Raw genomic sequence first — 19,925 nt, 5'->3', positions numbered from 1 at the left:
CCTTTTACTGCGGACATACCCCCAAAAGCCCCTTTTGCTGTTCTTAACCTCTCTAACAAGCCTGAGTTCATTCTGTGCTTTAGCTTTTCTGACTTAAAATGAGCATCTCTTCGCTTTGTGGGGTAGTGAACACATGTGGCATACACATACATTCATACACAGAACAATAGCAGAAAGACAGGTTGACAGAGAGAAATAACTCATATGATGGTTGCAATCTGTAAAAGACCATGCAGCAAGGCAGCAGCTGTTGTAATTTAGCTACACAATTTGAGCAATTTCTGCCATTTGCTCAAAAATAGAAATCACAGAAGAAAAAGGTCTCCTGAGATGGACCATGAATACCACACAAAAGAGGTGAAACATTTTTGAGATGTGAGGATGAAACAAATGAGGATTTGCATCCCTTACAATGATGTCTAGACCTGCTATCAAGTTCCATGAATGAGGTATTAAATGGCACAGTAAAAGTCTTCACTGAAGAAAATAAGGTTTCTGACATCATTGTTTTCAGTTCGCCAGGATAAAACAAAATTGATCATGCCAACCTTAGCATACGGCTGATGGGCAAATTTCCCTCTGGTTGATTCAGAATCAGATCACCTGCACATATTTATAAATTGAGTCATAATGCTGATTGCTGTGTACAACACGGCCTTAAACTTTCAAATACTTTGTCCAAGTTCTGGACATTAATAATAATTCAGACCAAGCAGTGTCCATCAGGCATTGTTTTCTAGAGTAAGAGTGGGCAACTTCCCAACCATGGACTCCCTGACAGCCTGGGTGGCCCTCTGGCCCATCATGGGTGGCCCTCTGCTGCTGAACCACTTAAGTTACCACCATGCTGTAGGTTTTTATAGTATAACAGCAGCAGCCCATTTCTATTGAAAACTACGCAAGCAGAGAGTATGCACCCTGGCTGCATTTGAACTGCAGAAATAATGCAATTTGACACCACTGTAACTTCCATGGCTCAATGTTATGGAATTCTGGGATTTGTAGTTTTCCAAGATATTTAGCCTTCTCTTTCAGAGAACTCTGGTGGTACAACAAACTTCAAATCCCATGAATCCTGAGCACTGAGCCATGGCAGTTAAAACAATATCAAACTGGATTATTTCTGCAGAGGAGATGCAGCCCCTGTTTTAAAGAAGAAGCAAATACACTGACAGTTTTTTCATGGGGTGGCAATGACAGCACCCCCCCCCCCTCAAAAAAAGGCAAAACTTCAGTTTCTATTGTGGAAAAAAAAAATCAGGCAGGGATCATGCTCCTTTTTTAATCTTTTTTTTAAAAAGCAGGCTTGTTACCCCAGGATGTCAGAGATGTGATTCTGTGTTGTTGATTTTTTAAAAGAAGATATATGCTCCTTTATTCCTCCTTATTTTATAGAGAAAACTGTAGTCCTTTTGTTATAGGCTTGCCATATCCCGCCTGGGGGCGGGACTTTCCCGGTTTGGGGTGGGGCCACACAGCCCCGCCCCGGTTTGGCCCCTCCCCCAGGACCTCCCCCCCAGCAAGGCCCTGGAGGCAGCTCCACCCCTCCCCATGGCTGTGTGCCACCCTCCTCGCCTCCCTGCCTGGCTTAGCCTAGAGAGCAGGTCTTAAAGACATCTGCCACTCAGAGCTATTGCCAGCCCACTTGGTATATATGTCTTGCAAAAGGCCTGACCTTCCAGGTTACAGTGAGCAAAGAAAAAAAGGCCATAAATGGTTCCTGTTTCACTGGGAGTCTAAATGCCTCATCTTTTCAATGTCTACCAGGTCAGTATTGTTGTAATTCTTTATCACAGGGTCGTTTTTGAGGCCCTAAACGCCTTTACTTGTAATATACAAATTTCTCCCGAAGCTGACCAATGAGAAAGAAGCAATCAGCCCTCCTCCACTTGGGTTGGTTTTCAATGGCTTGGAAGGAAGAGATTTTGCCTTGCAAGTTGCTGGTAAATAATAGAAGGCTTTGGGGTGGCAAAAGGCTGCAGAAATAGTTTGACCCCCCCCCCTTAAACATCTATGGCTCAGTGCTATGGGATTCTGGGAATTGTAGTTTCTTGTGGCACCAGAGCTCTTTTGACAAAAGGAGACTGAATGGAGGCGTTGCCTGGCTGGGGGCAGAGCCTCTTGCCAGCAGTGAGAACTAGGCTGCGATGATGAGGAAAAGCAGGGGCTCCTCTGGTGGTCCTGGCCACTTCCCTTGGCTCCCTCCCTCCTCCTCCTCCTCCTCTCAGAGCTCATTCACACTCCCTGGCTTTTCTCCCCCCCCCCCCCTCTGCACTTTGAGACCCCTTTAACTGCCAAAGCTCAATGCTCTGGAATGCTGGTGTCTGTGAGGCATTTGGCCTTCTCTGTCAGAGAGCTCTGGTGCCACAATAAACTACAATTCCCAGGATTCCATAGCACTGAGCCCTGGCAGTCCAAGCAGTGTGTTTTGGACACAAAGATCCAGTCCCTAGCTTTTATATCTCTCACACACACTGCAGGAATAATAACCCACTTTAACTCAGTGCTAGGGAATCCTGGGAATGCTAGTGTTTGGGAGACATTGAGACTTCTCTGTCAGTGATGGCTCTGAGGCCACAATAGACTACAATTCCCAGCATTCCCCAGCACTAACCCAGAACAGTTAAGTCACTCTCAAACTGGATTCTTTCCTCAGTGTGGATGCAGCTTTGGTGAGGAACGCTGGGCATTTCAGTCCAGCATTGTTTTATTTCTGCAGTGCATTTTGGATTAGAGACAAGGTGACCAGGCGTCCTCCTCCTTTTCCAGGACATGTCCTCTTCTGTCACATTTCAAAATGTCCTCCATTTGGATCATGGCTAAGAAGCATGGATTTATAATTACATGGGTGTTTTTAGCTTTTATTTTTGGCCATGTCCTACATTTTTTTGCTTGGGTGCCCTACATTTTGGGGTGAGGGCATTGGTCACCTTGGTCAGAGAGCTTTCCAGGGGTTTAACTGCCAATCTGCTATGGTGCTGGAACAAACCACTATTCCCAGAATTCCATAGCATTCAGCCAAGACAGTTAAAGTGGTCTCAAACCAGATTATTTCTCCAGTGTAGATGCAGCCCAAGCCTTTTGCCTCTCTTATGCCTGAGATTTCAAAGCCCAGCCTTGGCACCACAATAAACTACAAATCCCAGGATTCCATAGGATGGAGTGATGAGAGTGAAAGCAGTGTGGCAGCAGCCTAACTGTGCTTAATGCAGTTCTTAAGATGGTGCACCTCTTGCCTACAGAGTCTCACAAGACTTTTTTGTTTAACAACTTGTACCCATTAACTCCATTTCATGTCTCCTTTATTTAGTGGGGAGGAATACAGACAAAACAAGTCAAAATGAAGGAAAACCAAAGTCCCTCGACCAAAGGGTTTGGTTGTGGAATAAGCCTCTGAAATATGCAAGAGGCAATGTTAAAATAAAGCCATGTTCAATGCTCAAATGTGCTGTTTGGAATGGGGAGAGGGGGGTGGCCAGAAAGGGAAGTACATTTCCGTGATCTGTCTACGAATAATGTCAACATGTCCTCCATTTTGATCATGCCTAAGAAACATGCATTTATATTAACATTTCTAAAAAAAAGCCTCAATTTTTTTGCGTGTCCTCCATTTTTATAAAATGTGTCCTACATTTGAAAATGTTGTCCTGCATTTGTCCTACATTTGTCCCGGTTTGGAGGTCCTCACTTATGGCAACCCTATTTTGTTATCACAGTATCACTAAAATTGACAATGTGACAGTACATTTGCCATTTGGATGATGGTGAGGCACCCTGTGCTCCTTGAGAAATAGAAAGTAAACAGTTTCTGTGTTTAGCTAAGTAGGTTTTCCCAAACTCAGATCACTGGACTCCTGTTGCTGTTTGACCTGTGATAAATTTAGCAACTGAAGCAGCTGAACATTCTAATATGAAATATACATTGTGGAAATGGAGATGTACATACAGTGCCATTGTACATACACATGGTACATGCAAGTTGCACTGTGCATTAACCACACAAATGTGGGTGCACATTTGGTCATGTAATGTTGCCAGTGTGGCATAGTGTTTTGAGCACCGGACTATGGCTCTGGAGACCAGGGTTAGCATCCCTACTTGGCCATGGGTGACCTTGAGCAAGTCACACTCTCTTAGTCTCAGAGGATGGCAAAGACAATCCTCCTCTGGAGAAAATTTTGCCAAGAAAACCTGTGATAGGTTCACCTTAAGGCTACTTTAAATTGAAAATGACTTGAAGGCACACAACAGTGTTGCAATTCCCTAGCAAGGCAGCATTGTGCAACTTGTAAGTCTATGAGCATAAAGTTGTGCTTCCTGTCTTTTATGTAGGATCTTGTCCATGGTAACATATGAAAATACCTTATACTATGCCATACTATTGGTCTATCTGGCCATGTATAGCTGACCATGTGTGGCAGCGTTCAGACAGGATATTTTTCAGTCTTATCTGAAGATTCCAGGTACTGAACCTGGATTCTTTCATATGTCTCCCAATGAGATCTTCTCTAGCACCTGCCCCCAATGAGGGTCAAGCTCCCAACCTAGGCATTATTGGCTTCAGTATTGCTTATAAAATATTGATACTCATTATGCAAAGATGTTTCATGCATTCTCTTCTACTTGACTCCTTATCCTATTTATACCTGACCTTTGAGCTTGTAGTGCTAAAATAACTCCTGGAGGCTTCATTGTTTAAAGGAAATGAAATTATTGTCAGTTCTGTTACCTGGTTATTTCTTCTAGAACAACACCATTATACTCAAGTTGAAACCCAGTGGGATAGTTTCTTTTAAACCTTGCTCAAAGCTCCTTCTGCGAGGATATCTCTCATGTTGGAACTTGGGCCAGAGAAAAGCAGCTGTGGGAAGAATTACCTTCCTTACTCATTGTTTTTCTGCTTCAAGTGCAAGGGCCCACACTCTACTGCTACATAACCATTTAAAGCATCCTGTGTTTTAAGGCACAAATACAACCAAAATGTAACCATTGTAACTTGTGATTACACCTTTAGTGCTAGGTTGTGGTTAGTTTAATTCAGATACTTGATTGCAAACAATACACACAGGTTTTTAGTGTCAGAGCACTATTCAGTGTTATCATGGTCAATGGAATGGGTATATTCAGATTTTTCAGAAAGCTTTAGTTTGTGTACATGTATTCTCATATTGTTCTGCAATATTCGTCCTCTTTCAATCATCTACATCTACTTATACGTTCAGTAATTTATAATGGCAGATGTTTGTGTGTGCATGTGCGTGAGTGCATGCATGCACTCTTTGCAGACAGGGAACATTCAAATGGGATGCATTTTAATAACCTTTTCAGATAGTTAGGAATCACCAGTGTCAAGGAGGTTGATTGTGAATCCTAAGAGAACTATAAATTCTATAAACATATTTGGGTCAGTAGCAAGTTAACATTATTAGCATTTTGTCACCTGTGTAGAATATCACTCTTATGAACTGGTGAAGAAGTAACTGCCAGTAAGGGACATTGCTGTATGTGCCATTAAATCAAGAGACTGGACAGTGACTCCCAAATGTAGTATAGAAGAGAGCGTTTAGAAGACTCTCGGGATTAGTCTCTGGAGAGTCCTCAACACATGCTTCAGTGGGCTTTAAAATGAGACACTTTGATGTCCCAGGAGGACCAGAGAGGAAATTAACTTGTTTAATGAAGCATAAATTATATTGCCTTAATTCTGTGTGGACTTCCATCCACAGCAGTGATTAAAATAAATAAATACAGGAGGTGGTCTTTTCACACGGTCCTTTCTGGTACAAATGAGCAAGCAGAGATTCACGCTTAACAACTGCCAGAATGGATATATGGAAGCAAAGACTAGCAATACCTTACTTATCTCCTTTAAAGAATATGTTTTTACTAATGCTTCTAATGCTTCCTAACACTCCCAAAAGGATTGTTTGGTGTTTGTTTGTTTGTTTGTTGTTGTTCCTGTTCTTGTGCACCTTCAAGTCATTTTGACTTATGGTGATCCTAAGGCTCCATATCATGGAGCTAACTTGGTGTGTTTCATCAGAGGAGGTTTCTCATTTTCATCGTCTGAGGCTGTGAAAGTGTAACTTGCCCAAGGTCACCCTATTGTGTTTACACAACAGAGCCAAAATTCAAACCCTGGTCTCCAGAGTCATATTCCAATGCTCAAACCACACTGGCTCCCATTAGTCATATACTTTTTGTCCCTTAGATTTGGCTTGGGAAGATATCTCATTCAGTGGTAGAGCATATGCTTTGTATGCAAAGGTCCCACATTAGGTCCCTGGCATCTTCACATATATCTTGGAAAAATTCTGATTTCAAAACCTGGAAAGGCCAGTCAGGGTAGACACTACTGAGTTTCATGAAACAGTGTTATGGATTGGTATATCGTATTCTATGAAGTTTATCGCACCGGGTTCTCGGCCCGGCCCAGCAGGAAACGGAAATGAGTGGGGGACGGATTTTACCGCACACACCCGTCCCTCACTCGTTCCGTTCCCCCTCTCTTCCCTGCCCCTTCCGTTCCCAGAGGGAAGCTTTTTTGAGAACTGTTCAGAACAGTTCTCAAAAATTTCCCCCTCTGGAACAGATTAAGAACGGAAGAGAGGGGGAACGGAACGAATGAGGGACGGATGCGTGCGGTAAAATCCGTCCCCCACTCGTTCCGCACTCATCCCTACTCCTTCCGTTCCGTTCTCAGAACGCGTGGAAGGAACGCAGTGCGATAAAGTTCTATGTCTAATATTACTGACAGCAGGCGTTTCATATGGCTGTAGTTGTTAGACAGTTAATCATCATGGAATCTGGCTTCTGCTATTCTGAGTCCTTGAACTATGAAGTATGGTAATCTACAAACAGCCTATCAGCTCAACACTTAAGAGAGTGTGGAAAAATTAAATTTTTGGACTGCAATACCCAGGATCCTTCAGTCAGCATTTGAAAAAAACAGAAACTTTTTTCAAAGTCTAATCTAGACTCCACTCAATAGGTATAACTACATTTTTGCAGTGACTTGATCATTATGTGAAAAGTGCTTTCCTTTTGCCTCTGAAGAATATACTGTTGGTCATGTTTTGGGGCAGCCCAGATAAGTGATTAGCTTTCTATCCACTTAACATATGCAACACATAAAGTTGTATAATTGTATAAAAAGCTGTGATGTCCTGCTGTACCTGTATTGTTTCTAAAATAAAAATCCCCAAATATATTAGCATTCTTGCCTAGGACTGCCTTTTCAGATAAAGTATTGCCCTCCTTCTTGGTGATGAGCAAACCTATGAAAAGTACAACACAGCCCGAGAATAGCTTTTGTCATCTCTGAAGGATAGTGTGATACTGTAGCAAAAAATGATCAGTTATGCTGGTTTCATAGTGGCTTTTGGTATTTATTTGCAGAGAGGCCAGCATAGCTTCTGTTTGATGGAGTCCCCAGGAATTTTAAATTCTAATTAAAAACAACTAGCCTTTTAAATATTAAAACATTATTATTTACAGACTGCTTTCATTTCATTTCTCTTGCTGCAATAATGTTCTTCAAACAGCAGTTAAATAAAAAGGATCTTTATCACCATAGCAAAGGGAGGATGGCTTTTCTGTGAAACTAGCTGTATTGTAGGCAGCCTTGCTCAGCTGAGGTGGCGCTGAGATTCTTGACGTCTGTAACAACATCAGACACACTGACCTTGTAGGGAATGCTATTGCATAAGGTCAGTTTTTGCAGAAATGACCTGCATAGTCTCAGTTAACCAACAAAGAAAGATCAAACAGCTTGTATGTGTGTATTTGTGAAGGAGAGATTCTCTGTTTATAATGACATGGGAAGGCTAGGCAAAGATCAGTGTATACAAGTGTTCAGAGAAAGGAGAGAAAGAAGAGATTGGGAATAGAAGTTGGTTAGCTAGGAACTGGGGGAATAAGAGAGAGGACAAGATAGAGATAGAGAAGGAGGCAAAATCAAGAATTAAAAAAATAATTGAATCAAATGCCTATAAACAGAACTAATGGAAAAAGACATTTGTCCCAGATGTTAACTAGCAGTGACTTCAACTGAGCCATACATGTGTAGCCCATATCAAGAAAGGAAGCAGATATATGGTTTCAGCCATTTAGGAGAGAATGAGGAAAGTGAAAAGAAAACTAAAAAGCTTACCAATAAGGTATAAATGCTGCAAAGCAGTACCACAATATATTCCGACTCCTGAATCAGCTGTGTTTGTGTGTGCATATTTCTTCACACTGACCAAATAACAGACTTGTAAGCAAGCAAGATCCTGCATGTTTGCTTACAAGTCTGTAGTTCAGAAAAACAAACTAATTCTACAAACTAATTGCTATAATGTGACATATTTTTCCTGTTTCTTGAAATACTGTGTGCTGTTGAATAGAACTGCATCATTTTATTTATCATCAAGTCTCTCCTTTCTTCTTATTGTCTTCTTCTTCTCGTGTTCAGCCTGATGTTTTATTTTCAATTATCTCTTTTAATATGTTTTTCCCTCCTTCCCTTAGGTGAATTTTCATTTTTGTTGCATTTTTGCCCTCCTTTCTCCATAGCTCCTTCCACAGTTCCCATTATGCACCAGGTAAGTGCTACCATGAGGAGCATCACACTGTCATGGCCACAGCCGGAACAGCCCAATGGCATCATCCTGGACTATGAGATTCGTTACTATGAGAAAGTGAGCCGGATCTGCATCCCCGAGATTAGCAGCACTCTGGGCTCAAGACCAGTCACCGTAAGCCTTGATTGTGTTTGAGGGAAGGGCATTGGGCTGGGCCATCAATGATGTGGGGAAGGGGGTTGAAACTTGTTCCCCCTCCCCCCCCCCATGTTGTGCAATGCTTAATATTTTGTGTGAGCCAATTCTAGTTGGAGCCACCCTGTGGTAGAAATGAGATTTGGGCAAGACCTTTCACTGGCAGAATTTTATTTTTGAAAGAACTACAGTGGTACCTCGGGTTACGAAATTAATTCGTTCCGCGGCTAATTTCGTAACCCGAAAAACCTTCGTAAGCCGAATTGCCATAGGCGCTAATGGAAAAATAGCTCTCTGCTGCCCTCCGGTGGCGGAAAATAGCGCCGAGGTTTTTTCGTAACCCGAAGAAACCTTCATAAGCCGAAACAATAAATCCCTATGGGATTTTTTCGTAACCCGAAAAATTCGTAACCTGGGTAATTCGTATCCCGGGGTACCACTGTATACCACTTAGATTTTTTTTAAGAAAGAAAAAAGATCTATTACAATGTGTAATTCAGATTTGTATCCTTCCCTGGTTAAAATGAGATGGGCTATTTTCATATTGACTCTCACTAAAATTTCAGATTAAAGTCATTCTAGTACTAAATGTACCTTCCTATAGAATTATTCCTGTTTATCCTACTATGAGATTTCTTTTTTCCTACCGACTCTTCATCCTTCAATGCAAAGGCATATTTTTATACAGACATGACCCCCTTCTGTGGGCTTTCTCATTCAGGGAGAGGCCTATATTACCTGGCCATAAAGTGTCTCATGGAACACAATTTCCATGAGCTATTCTTTACAACCTATGAAGTGTCTTCGTTCATCCAATCTTTACTTTCTCACTATAGCTTCAATTTCAGTCATACACCACTGTATCTTAGCTGCATCCCTCTTATCTCTTCAGCTGAGCCATACAAGAGCAGCAGAATGGAAATTCCTGTCCCAAGCTTCAGTGCTGCAGAAAAACCTTTGGAAAAAAAGATAACTAAAATCAATGCCTCCAACTTCCCTCTGTGTATAATTGTTTTATTTCTTCATTTTCTTGAATGAGGATTGATTCTGGAAACAAATGCCTTCGTAGATATGGCATGCCTTGAAGTTGCATTGAAGTTGGATCATTTGCTGTGCCTCTGTTATCTTCCTGAAGCTCTCTCTTAAAGCCCTGCTATCCCAAAGATTACTCTTGCTTGATCAGACAGAGCCCAACAGAGATGTTTATCACACTATGCTCTTAAAGAGCTACTATTCCAGTGTGACTCCTCTAGCAGCCTCCTGTTGCATGCTGGGATTGGCAGTTTTAAGGAGCTGAACTTCTCTGCCTGAGAATTCTAAATACCCCTCCTTAAAACTGCCAATCCCAGCATGCAACAGGAGGCAGCTAGAGGAGTCACACTGGAATAGTACCTCTTTAAGAGCTTGTCTGATAAGAGACTGATATAGCTTGGTGTGGGAACTACATCTTCCCATGAATTCCTGAGGAACAACTAGTGACATCAAATACCAAATTGTCAGGGAGTAAGGATCAAATTGCAGTCCCACTAGACAGATCTACCAGGTGCTCCAGCTATTGTTTGTGATGAAAAAGCTACCTATGCAGAAATGGGATACAGTACAGAATATATATGGGGAAGTGAAAGAATCCAGGAGAAAAGGAAGCACCAAAACAAATGTGTGTGTGTAGCAATAGGTGACATGAAAGATGTCCAGAATAGGGAGAGAGCTTGATTTAAATGACCATATAGGGGAAAATATACTGTATCTGTATAGAATTTTGATCATATTTATTCAGTGTTGAGCCGACAGGAATTGTGAATTCGAGCACAGGGTACTGTTGTAGCCTTGGGCAACTCACTGCTTTTCACCTTCTATTTTCTACCTGTCAAATGAATATCTGGAAAGTGAAGCATAAGAAATAGTATATGACAATCTCCAGGCCAAAAAATTGGATAGAATAGCATTGTTTCTTCAGGCCTCATTGTCACTGAAGCAATGGATAGTGATGGTGCCTTTGCCTGATGCACACTTCAGAGACCAGTCACACAACTCATTGTGTGAGTGCATTGGATTGAACAGCTTAGCTGGAATTTTATTGAGGCCATGCCACCTACACCATTGCTCAGCTGGCACATGGAGCAGGAACTGGAAGGAGAAGGTAATGAAATGCGAGCATTAAACTTTTGAGACAGAAGCCAAATTTTTGGAAATATTTGATGGAACCCTATCAGCTGAATCATGTAGTTTAGTCCATGGGTCATTCCATCACTTTCAAGATAGGAAAAAAAAATGCATTGATTGAGTTCTGAGATAAAATAATGAAACATTTAGAACTCATCCACAATCCTCCAAATCAGTATATGAATTCTGATATTAAAATTCAGTACCAAGTAGAGACAAAATGATGATGATGATGTTGATGATGATGATCATGCCTATAATATCTGAGATAGCAAATAAGTCTACCATATCCAAGAGTCACAGGCTTTCCATACATGAATGTAAAACTGTTCAGTAAGAATACTAGCTGACATTCAAAGCTGAGTTGAAGTAGGGTTGAAAAACAGTACTAGTAGACAGGAAGGCTTTTACTTACAAAATTTTATACCCCTTAATATAATAAAATATCTAAGCAGTGTGTGCCCAATGTACTCTAAACAATAATTAATACTGAGAAGGCAATGTAAACATAAATATTTTACATTAAAGCAATAAAAAAGAGCAATGTCAAAGTAATTACATGCTAGGGAAGTTCTCTGTAACAAGAGTTTTCAGAAGGTATTTGAAGCTTATCATAGGCCCGTTACAGACCGCCCAAAAGGGGTGGTCTTGGGCCGCTGCCGGTTGCAGCACGGGGAAGCCGCTGCATCCAAACCGCGCGACTCCCCTGCGCTGTAAAAAAGGAGCGCGAAAATCGCGCTCTATCCGGCAACCCGGAAGAGACGTCGCAAGTGCCAAAGATCGCACTCGCGACGTCTCTTCCGGGTTTGGACGTCCGGACGCACAGCATCCGTTACGTCAAGATGGCCGCGCCAATCTCTATAGGGTGCTGCCATCTTGACATATGGAATACGCGCGAGGGGCAAGGCGCATCCGGAAGCGCCGCCCCTCGCGCGTATTCACGGTGCGATGACGGCGCCGCTTAGGCCCGTCTATAACGCGCCATAGTCTCTGCCTATAACACAGAACAAAGTCTGGATTTTATATACCAAATGTACAGAATGTTCAATGCTAATTTATTTTACACTGTAGACACACCATTATGCTTCCAGCGAAAGGCTAGTGTATTTTCCTAATATTAATTGTGATCTATTTTCTGTCTTACATGGCAGAATATATTCACTGCCATTTGTACAGGTACGTATTGGCTACTTTCTGTGCTAGTAGCAATGACCTTTAATATACAGTGTTTTGTAGGCCTTCACTTTTGATGACTACTTTTTTTTAGGGTTTTTCCCCCTCTCCCAAAGTATTTTTATTTCCTCCCCCTCATCCCCAGCCCATATGCTTGGGAACACCAGCAGAGAAGCACATACCAGTGATTAGTCATTTTAATGTGATGCCCTCCATTTTAAATATTTTAGAAGATGGAACTTCCTTTTCATGAGTGAGGAAATGTGCCTTCAGTATTTTTTTTAAAGTAGGGCCAACAATAACAACAGGACCATTTGTCCCTTTGATTACAAATACATGGTAACATTACTGCTATTGAGAAAGGTTAATTGGAGTCAAAATGGGAGTGTTTTGGGTACTCTGAGGTTATATTTCAAACCTTTACGCTATCAGCTGTTGCCAGGAAGGCAGAATCTTTTCAGCCTGCTTAGATTTTATAATCATCTCCATCATCATTCCACTGCATCTGTTATGCTAGGTTGGATTAGACATTTGTAATCTGTCATGCTTTGCATGTTCCTTGTTCCTGCTAAAGAAGAATGCAAGTTCAGGTTGAGTCTCTCATATTTGAAATGCATGGAACCATAACTATTTTGAATTTCATTTTTTTTTTAATTTTGGAATATTTGCATATACATAATGAGATACTTTGGAGATGGGACACAAAATTTATTTATGTTTCATATACATCTTCTACACGTAGACTACAGGTCATTTTATGTATAATATTTTTTAATAAGTTTGTGCATGAAACAAATTTGTGTACATCGAACCATCAGAAAGCAAAAGTGTCACAGTCTCAGCCATCCATGAAAAACAGTTTGGATTTTGGAGTATTTTGGATTTTGAAATTCCAGAAACAGGAGACTCAAACCTGTACAAAGTTTCATGTTGCTCTTCATTGTCACTGCAGTGTTGACGACTTACCAGCACAAAAGTAGATCTTGGAAATACAGTTGTCCCTCCATATTCGCTAGGGTTAGGGGAACAAGACCCCCATGAATATGGAAAAACTGCAAATCTCAAAAACACTGTTTTTACCTGAGAGGAAACCTCTCTAGGAATCTCTAGGTCCTCCAGTGCAACTCTGTGGTCAGTATCCAACATACACTGACCATAGAAAGGCACTGGAGTAGCTACAAATGGTCTTTCAGTGCAACTTTTAGTTAAAGTTGACCACAGAGTTGCACTGGAGGATCTAGATAGTCCTACAGAGAACATATTAATGAAATCCATGAATAATCAAAGCCGCAAATATCAAAGCTGCAAATATGGAGGGATGACTGTACATTGATTCTTCTCTTTTATTAAATCTTTCTCCCTTTTATTTGCTATTTCCTGAAGGACCACAGTGAATACAATTCTTCCATGGCTAAGAGCCAGACCAACACAGCACGAATTGATGGGCTGAGACCAGGAATGGTATACGTGGTACAGGTGCGAGCACGAACTGTTGCTGGCTATGGGAAATACAGTGGGAAAATGTGCTTCCAAACTCTGACTGATGGTGAGTGTGTTGAGGCAACAAAGGGGGAAAGAAATTGTGTGGAAGGAGGGGAAGAGCTGGTGAGAGGAAGAGAAAGGAGCTGCTTTCTTTGTCAAACCTCCAAGACGTAATTGGATTAAATCAACTTGTCTCTGCAAACCCTTGCCTCCCTGTGGGGCAGCAAAGCAAGAGCCAGGTGATTTACAGAGATGTTTGATTAATTGCCAGCTGGAGGACTAATCTGGATGAAATCTCTTATCTTTGTTTTTATCCTGACCATTTAAAAGTTGTTTTTTTTAACAAAAAGCTTTCTGCGTGCAAATGGGTTCTGTGAGATCTAAGTGTCAGACGAATATACTGATTCCTCCACCTCCAGTAGCAGTCAGTGCTATATCCACAAGAGAATTTATATATTAATTTAGTAAAGCATGCCATTCCTAGTGGTTAGCATCCAGCATCCATAAAAGCAAAGTATTCTTTAGAAATCATCCTGGGCTCCATCCCCTTTACTAATGCCTTTTGATGGCACAAATTCAGCAGCATGCTCCCATGTCCTGTCCCAGGTGAAAAGCAAAAATAAATAAAATAAAATAAAAAACAGTTTCACCAGCATAATCAGGTTCTCTTTGGATTCTAGAATTATTTTCTGGGAAACAGTCCCAAATTCTTTTGTATTTAAGATAGAACAAAGAAAAAACCCACATACACTAAACTAAGATTTTATGAAGATCGTCAATATATTTTCACACAATAGCACAGTCCATTAGCAATCAGCAACAAACAAAAGTGCATAAAAGAAAACTAAATCTCAAACTTAATAACAGCAGAGGCCAGAATTTATTCGGATGACTAATGCTTTGATCCTCAGCAATAGAATAAAAAAGGATTGAGACATCTGAGAAGAGAAATATGAAACAAGACATTCTCACTTACACCTGTGTTTTCATTCTTATGTACTGTTGGTGACTGGGGATGAGTTCTTCAATTCTTGAATTAGGGGGTGCGGAGGTATGGACCACACCAGGTGACACCCTAAAGAGGGGTGACACCATTGTTCCTCAGACATCTGCATTTTGGCAGAAATGGGCTGTGGCATAAGATGCTGAAGAGATGGGGTGAGTGGGGTGAGGCTCAGGGGTAGGCTAAAGGAGAGGCCCCAGTTTTTTTGTTTTTTAAAAAATAAAATTTCAAATTTTAATTTAAGGCAAACGTATATACCATGGTATATAAACAGACTCTCTTTTTCCCCCAAGCCTAGGAAATCAGAAAGCTAATTGCTGGGTGCCAAAAATACCTAAAAGTAGATACAAAGTGGTGCTTCTGAGGAAGTATATTATAGAGATGGGGTGCCAGAATGAAAAAAGGCATATCATCAACTTCTACCTCCCTTCTGTCTCCTCCATAAGCAGAATCCCCCAGGGTGTAGCTACAATAGAAATAATGAAGTTTTGCATCACATTAAGTGCTGTAGCACCATCCTGTGGAATTCTGGGATTTGTAGTTTTACAAAGTATTTCTCTTTCTCTACCAAAGTTTGCTGGTGCTTCACAAAACTACAAATCCCAGGATTCTGTAGGATGGAGAGCCTTATCACAGTACAAAAGAAAGACAAGAGGCAGTGAGATAGAAGTGGCTTTCTGTTTATCCCCATCATGACATCATAGTACTTCCATTCTCCCTCCAGAGGGAGACAGTTGTAAAAGCATGGCTTTTGTCAAATGGATTTTTCCAGCAGGACAAAAGGCACATATATGAGAGTCTCGGCCCATACAGACAGGCCAAAATAAAGCTGCTTCAGGTCACTTTGGAGGTATGCTATTTAAATGACACACACATCTTAAGAAGCCAGAAGCCATGCCAAAGCTGCGCTTTAGAACTGGAGCATGGCTTTGGCATAGCATCCAACCTCTTAGGACACATGCACCATTTAAACTGCATACCTCCAAAGTGACCCAAAGCAGCTTTATTTTGGCCTGTCTGTACATGATCTCAGTCAGAAACAAAACAGTTCTGCTTCAAGGGCATGTGGAAATAGAAGCAGAAAGCCACTTCTACCTCACTGCCTCTCATCTTACTTTTGTAATGTGATGAGGCTCAGAGCCATGTCAAAGTGATGTCAAATTGCATTATTTCTACAATGTAGATGCACCCCTAGAGAAAGGTACTATGTAGTGTACTATGTACCAGAAATCATATTAGTGAATTGCAAAGATATGTGATGAATACTGCCAAGAGTATCCTGGTGTGCATCAGGCTCTCCAGAAGCAAGCTGGCATTCCCTAGCCAGAGTCCCAACACACAAAAGGACTGATGTGTATGAGGACTGATGTGCATTGGTCACTTTGCAGATTCCCCTAAATAGTAATATAACTGCAGCCCCTTACTGAATATGGATGTTACAGAACTGCCCAATTCTAATCCCTGCAGATGGGAGTCCACTTACAAAGACATAAGACCCCAAAGGGATTCTAGTCAAGGTTTTTAACAAATGAATAAAACCAATTTCAATCTAGCCAATCTGTATTAATTTACAATGTAAATGTTATTCTACTGTTTTCTTTCTTCTCCGTCTAGTGGTTTCCTCCATGGAGACCTCTAACTAGGAGCCAGTTTCAATGTATAACAAAGTCAGTTGTGCTACAAAGACTTCCCCATCAAGTGTCCAAGAGTTCTAATTGAATAAGAAGATGGGGAGCACATGCATACATACACTGTATGACTGAATGGAGGAAAATCTTTTGAAATGAGTTTCCATAATAACTTGCAATTAGACAGTCAAGAATGATACTCTGTCTGAAGTATAAGCAGCTAATAGAAATTTCAACAAGAACAGATATTCTGTATTATTAAATAACAATTGATTGTTAGATGAAAATTTGCCCAGGATTTAGGCATCAGGAAGGAGATAATGCAGCTTGTCTTTAATTAGCTGCAAAGGAGAATAAGAAAATTAAAAAGAGGTGTGAAATATTTCTGTTTGTACCAATTTATTTTAGCTGTTAGGCATTAATAGCAGAATGATCAAATGATAAGCAATAATGTTAATTAAATTAAATTGTTAACTGGTTTTGTCTATAGAACCATTGTGTTAGGGACTATACAAATACAAAGAGATAATGTAATTTGTCTGAGCACTTTATGAAGTAAGTGAAAGGATTTTTTTTTTACAAAGGATATTGTTTCCTAGGGTTTCATCCAGAGTTGGTTTGTAGGGCAAGTGGAAAGCATAGGTTTGAAAATTCTAGTTGAAGGGAAAACAAAAATGATTTTAAAAAAATAGATATGCCAAAACCAGATAAATAAACAATTATTCTGAGAGTACAAGGGGAACATAGTGGCAAATGTGATTTGGTGTTACAGTGTAAACCATCCTTTCCCCACCATGCAAGCTTCTGAACTGTGAAGTTCCTTGTAGGATCTGAAACTCCTTCAAATATAAGCAAGGCAGAATCTGATTCATATGGAAAGTATGGTAGTGGATGGAGGCTTAGACAGGGTTTAAAATTATAGTGATAGTTTAAAATTCCTGCTCACCCATGGAGCTTGCAGCCTTTAACAAATCACCATCTTTTAAGCCTGTTTACCATCCAGAGAAATGGGATACAAATGTGGGAAATAAAAAAAATTGCAGGTTAGTATTAACTATGAAGGCTTGTATGAGCAGACCAGAAAATTACAAAACTCTTTTATTTTCCAGATGACTACAAGTCAGAACTGAGAGAACAACTGCCATTGATTGCTGGGTCTGCAGCAGCAGGGGTCGTCTTTATTGTCTCCTTGGTGGCTATTTCCATTGTTTGCAGCAGGTACCATTATAAAATGTAGTTTTTCCTTTTAATTCCAAAGGCTAAATTTTCCTGGAGAAGACTGTGCAAATACATTTATTTGCTGCAGGGCAGCTCTGGCTGACTTGAACTGAATGATGAACTGCAATGGATACACAGGGAAAAAAGTATTTGTGGGTACTGATGGAAATTTGGTTTAATTTTTTTTAAGACATGCCTTATTTATGAAGGACAAGACACTCTCAAGTGTGGGAGTAGAGTCTTATCAGTATTCTCCTTTCATGGAAAATCCAAAGCTTGAAAGTAATACATTATTAGTAACATCACATTGGGAGAATTCAAAGAAAGATGTGTTAGTCTGGATCAATATACAAAGGGATCTTGTAGCACCTTTGAGACTAACTGAGGCTGCTGCTACACTGCAGAATTAGTTCAGTTTGACACAGCTTTAACTGTCATGACTGCATCCTATGGAATCCTAGGATTTGTACTTGGTTGTGGCACTAGAGCTTTCTGACAGAGAAGGCTTAATATCTCACAAAACTATAAATCCCAGAATTCCATAGCATGGCAGTTAAAGCAATGAGCCATGGTAGTTAAAACAATGTCAAAATGAATTCTCTACTGTAGATGCAGCCATAGAGAAAAAAGATGGAAGCATAAGCTTTCATAGACTTAAGCCTAACCTCAATAGATGCATTTACCAACTTCTTTCTCTCAATTAGCCTCAAAGGTGCTACAAGTGTCTTCTGCATCACTTCGGATGTCATGTGAATGTAACAGCATTTTAAAAAATAAAATAAAGACCCTTTCACACTTTACAATTAGAGTACAGTACTATGAATCCAGAGTAGTTTGAAAGTTTTATTCCTCTCCTGCGCTTCATTCTGAAACAGCTGCAGAAATCTGTGCCATAAGTTTTCTCAGTTGCTCATCATGGCAAATGTGTCTTTTTAAGTGAGATGTTTTAAATAATTGAAAAGAAAAAAAAACCTTCGTAGCTTTGAAAGGAAAATATCCTGGTAATTTCTGCAAAGTCTGTTTCTAGAGTGGGCTATCCCATGTGGAGTTTATTTTTAGTCTGTCTTCTGTTGAAGGACATTAGCTGCAATTCCCACACAGGAAGTAATCCCCATTGAATACAATGGAACCCAGTTTTCTGTCACAGAAAGCACATATTGGATTATACTTTTAGTTACCAGGATACTAGAAAAGCTCTGCCAGCCAATACCATATATAGCTAGGTTGTCAAGGTTTATGTCCCCTCCTCCAGCAAAAACACCTATGCAAAATTGTATTACTCAAGCATTGATTGAACTGGCATATACTTTTCATTTTCCTAGGAAGCGAGCATACAGCAAAGAGGCAGTATACAGTGATAAACTACAGCATTACAGCACTGGTAGAGGTGAGTGTGGGAGAAACCTCTGGAAAGTTGAGAATGGGCCAGGAAAATTGTGAAAATGGTGAAAGCTCCACATAAAGTGTTTCCCTCCCCTGGTTGAAAATATAATATTGTTTATAAAGATACTTTTGAAATTGGCTTGAAAACAAGGAGACTGAATTCAGAGCCATAAGTAGAAAACCTATTGGGGAACAGGTATGAGAAATGCACAAGAGAAATGTTTGTGGAAAGTATCTGGGGTTTATTTGAAGGAAGTTGAAAAGAGTTACTTTGACTTTAAAAGCCCCTTATAAATTATGACCTGGAAAATTGAACTTATATGCTTATGGCTAGGTGGCAGAGAAGCAAGAGTAAGCATAGTTCTAGGAGCAGTTTAAGTGTGTGTGGGAGTCTGGGTTTCCTCCAGAGGTGCTCAACAAAGCAAATCAAGAACAGAGAATAAAGCAGCAGGGAGAATGTAAGGATTTAAAAAAGCACTGACGGAAATCCTCAGCCTCTGATAATTGTGCCTCTAGCTTTCGTTGGCCAGATGTTTAAACAGAGGGGTTTTTTTTGTTTGGGGGGGGCATCTGTTGGGAGAGAATTACCAATATGTATTTTGGGGGGGGGGGAGAGAAGCCAGGGTATATAGTACTTGTTGGTTGTCTGCTCCTCATCTAGTAATTTCTTGCAGTATGGGCTTGTCATCAGGCTTTTGGCAGATGCCCCTGAGAAGGTGGTCTTCATATAGCCCTCAGCTCATCAGAAATGAGAGTTTGTGACAGATTACTGTAAAAGAGCAACTGCCTTCATGCTTGCTGTAGTTGATTGGCAAGTAAGGCAAGGCCTTGGAAAGAATCCATAGACTTTTTTTAAAAAAAAAAATATTTTCTTCAGTCTGTAAAAGTGCTTTCAAAAAACAATTCCTCCTTTTAAAACATATAGATTCATTAGTTGCAGTGAAATACAGGCAAATTACTTTCCATCAGCTATTCAGTAAACATATCATATTGGGAGCCTTCCTGGAATCTAAAATAAGCTTATGAAAGGCAGCAAATGAGTCTTTATAACCTGCATTAGAAAAAAAGTTAATAGAGTAGTAAAGTAGCAAAGCAACAAGCTTGGCCAATGAATAA

General features: G+C 40.4%; 1 protein-coding gene across 2 annotated transcripts in view; it reads left to right on the top strand.

Annotated features, from left to right (window-relative positions):
- EPHB1 (EPH receptor B1) overlaps positions 1-19,925 on the top strand; it is a 585,803-nt gene that overhangs the window by 525,140 nt on the left and 40,738 nt on the right. For both annotated transcript variants that reach the window (XM_042457579.1, XM_042457578.1), the window contains exons 6-9: positions 8,557-8,738; positions 13,479-13,641; positions 17,318-17,426; positions 18,749-18,813. In XM_042457579.1, the coding sequence (XP_042313513.1) occupies positions 8,557-8,738; positions 13,479-13,641; positions 17,318-17,426; positions 18,749-18,813 (519 nt within the window). The remainder of the gene's footprint in view (positions 1-8,556; positions 8,739-13,478; positions 13,642-17,317; positions 17,427-18,748; positions 18,814-19,925) is intronic.

The sequence above is a fragment of the Sceloporus undulatus genome, chromosome 3 (genome assembly GCF_019175285.1).
Source record: "Sceloporus undulatus isolate JIND9_A2432 ecotype Alabama chromosome 3, SceUnd_v1.1, whole genome shotgun sequence".
Taxonomy (NCBI): domain Eukaryota; kingdom Metazoa; phylum Chordata; class Lepidosauria; order Squamata; family Phrynosomatidae; genus Sceloporus; species Sceloporus undulatus.
This window is presented reverse-complemented; position numbering and strand designations above follow the sequence as displayed.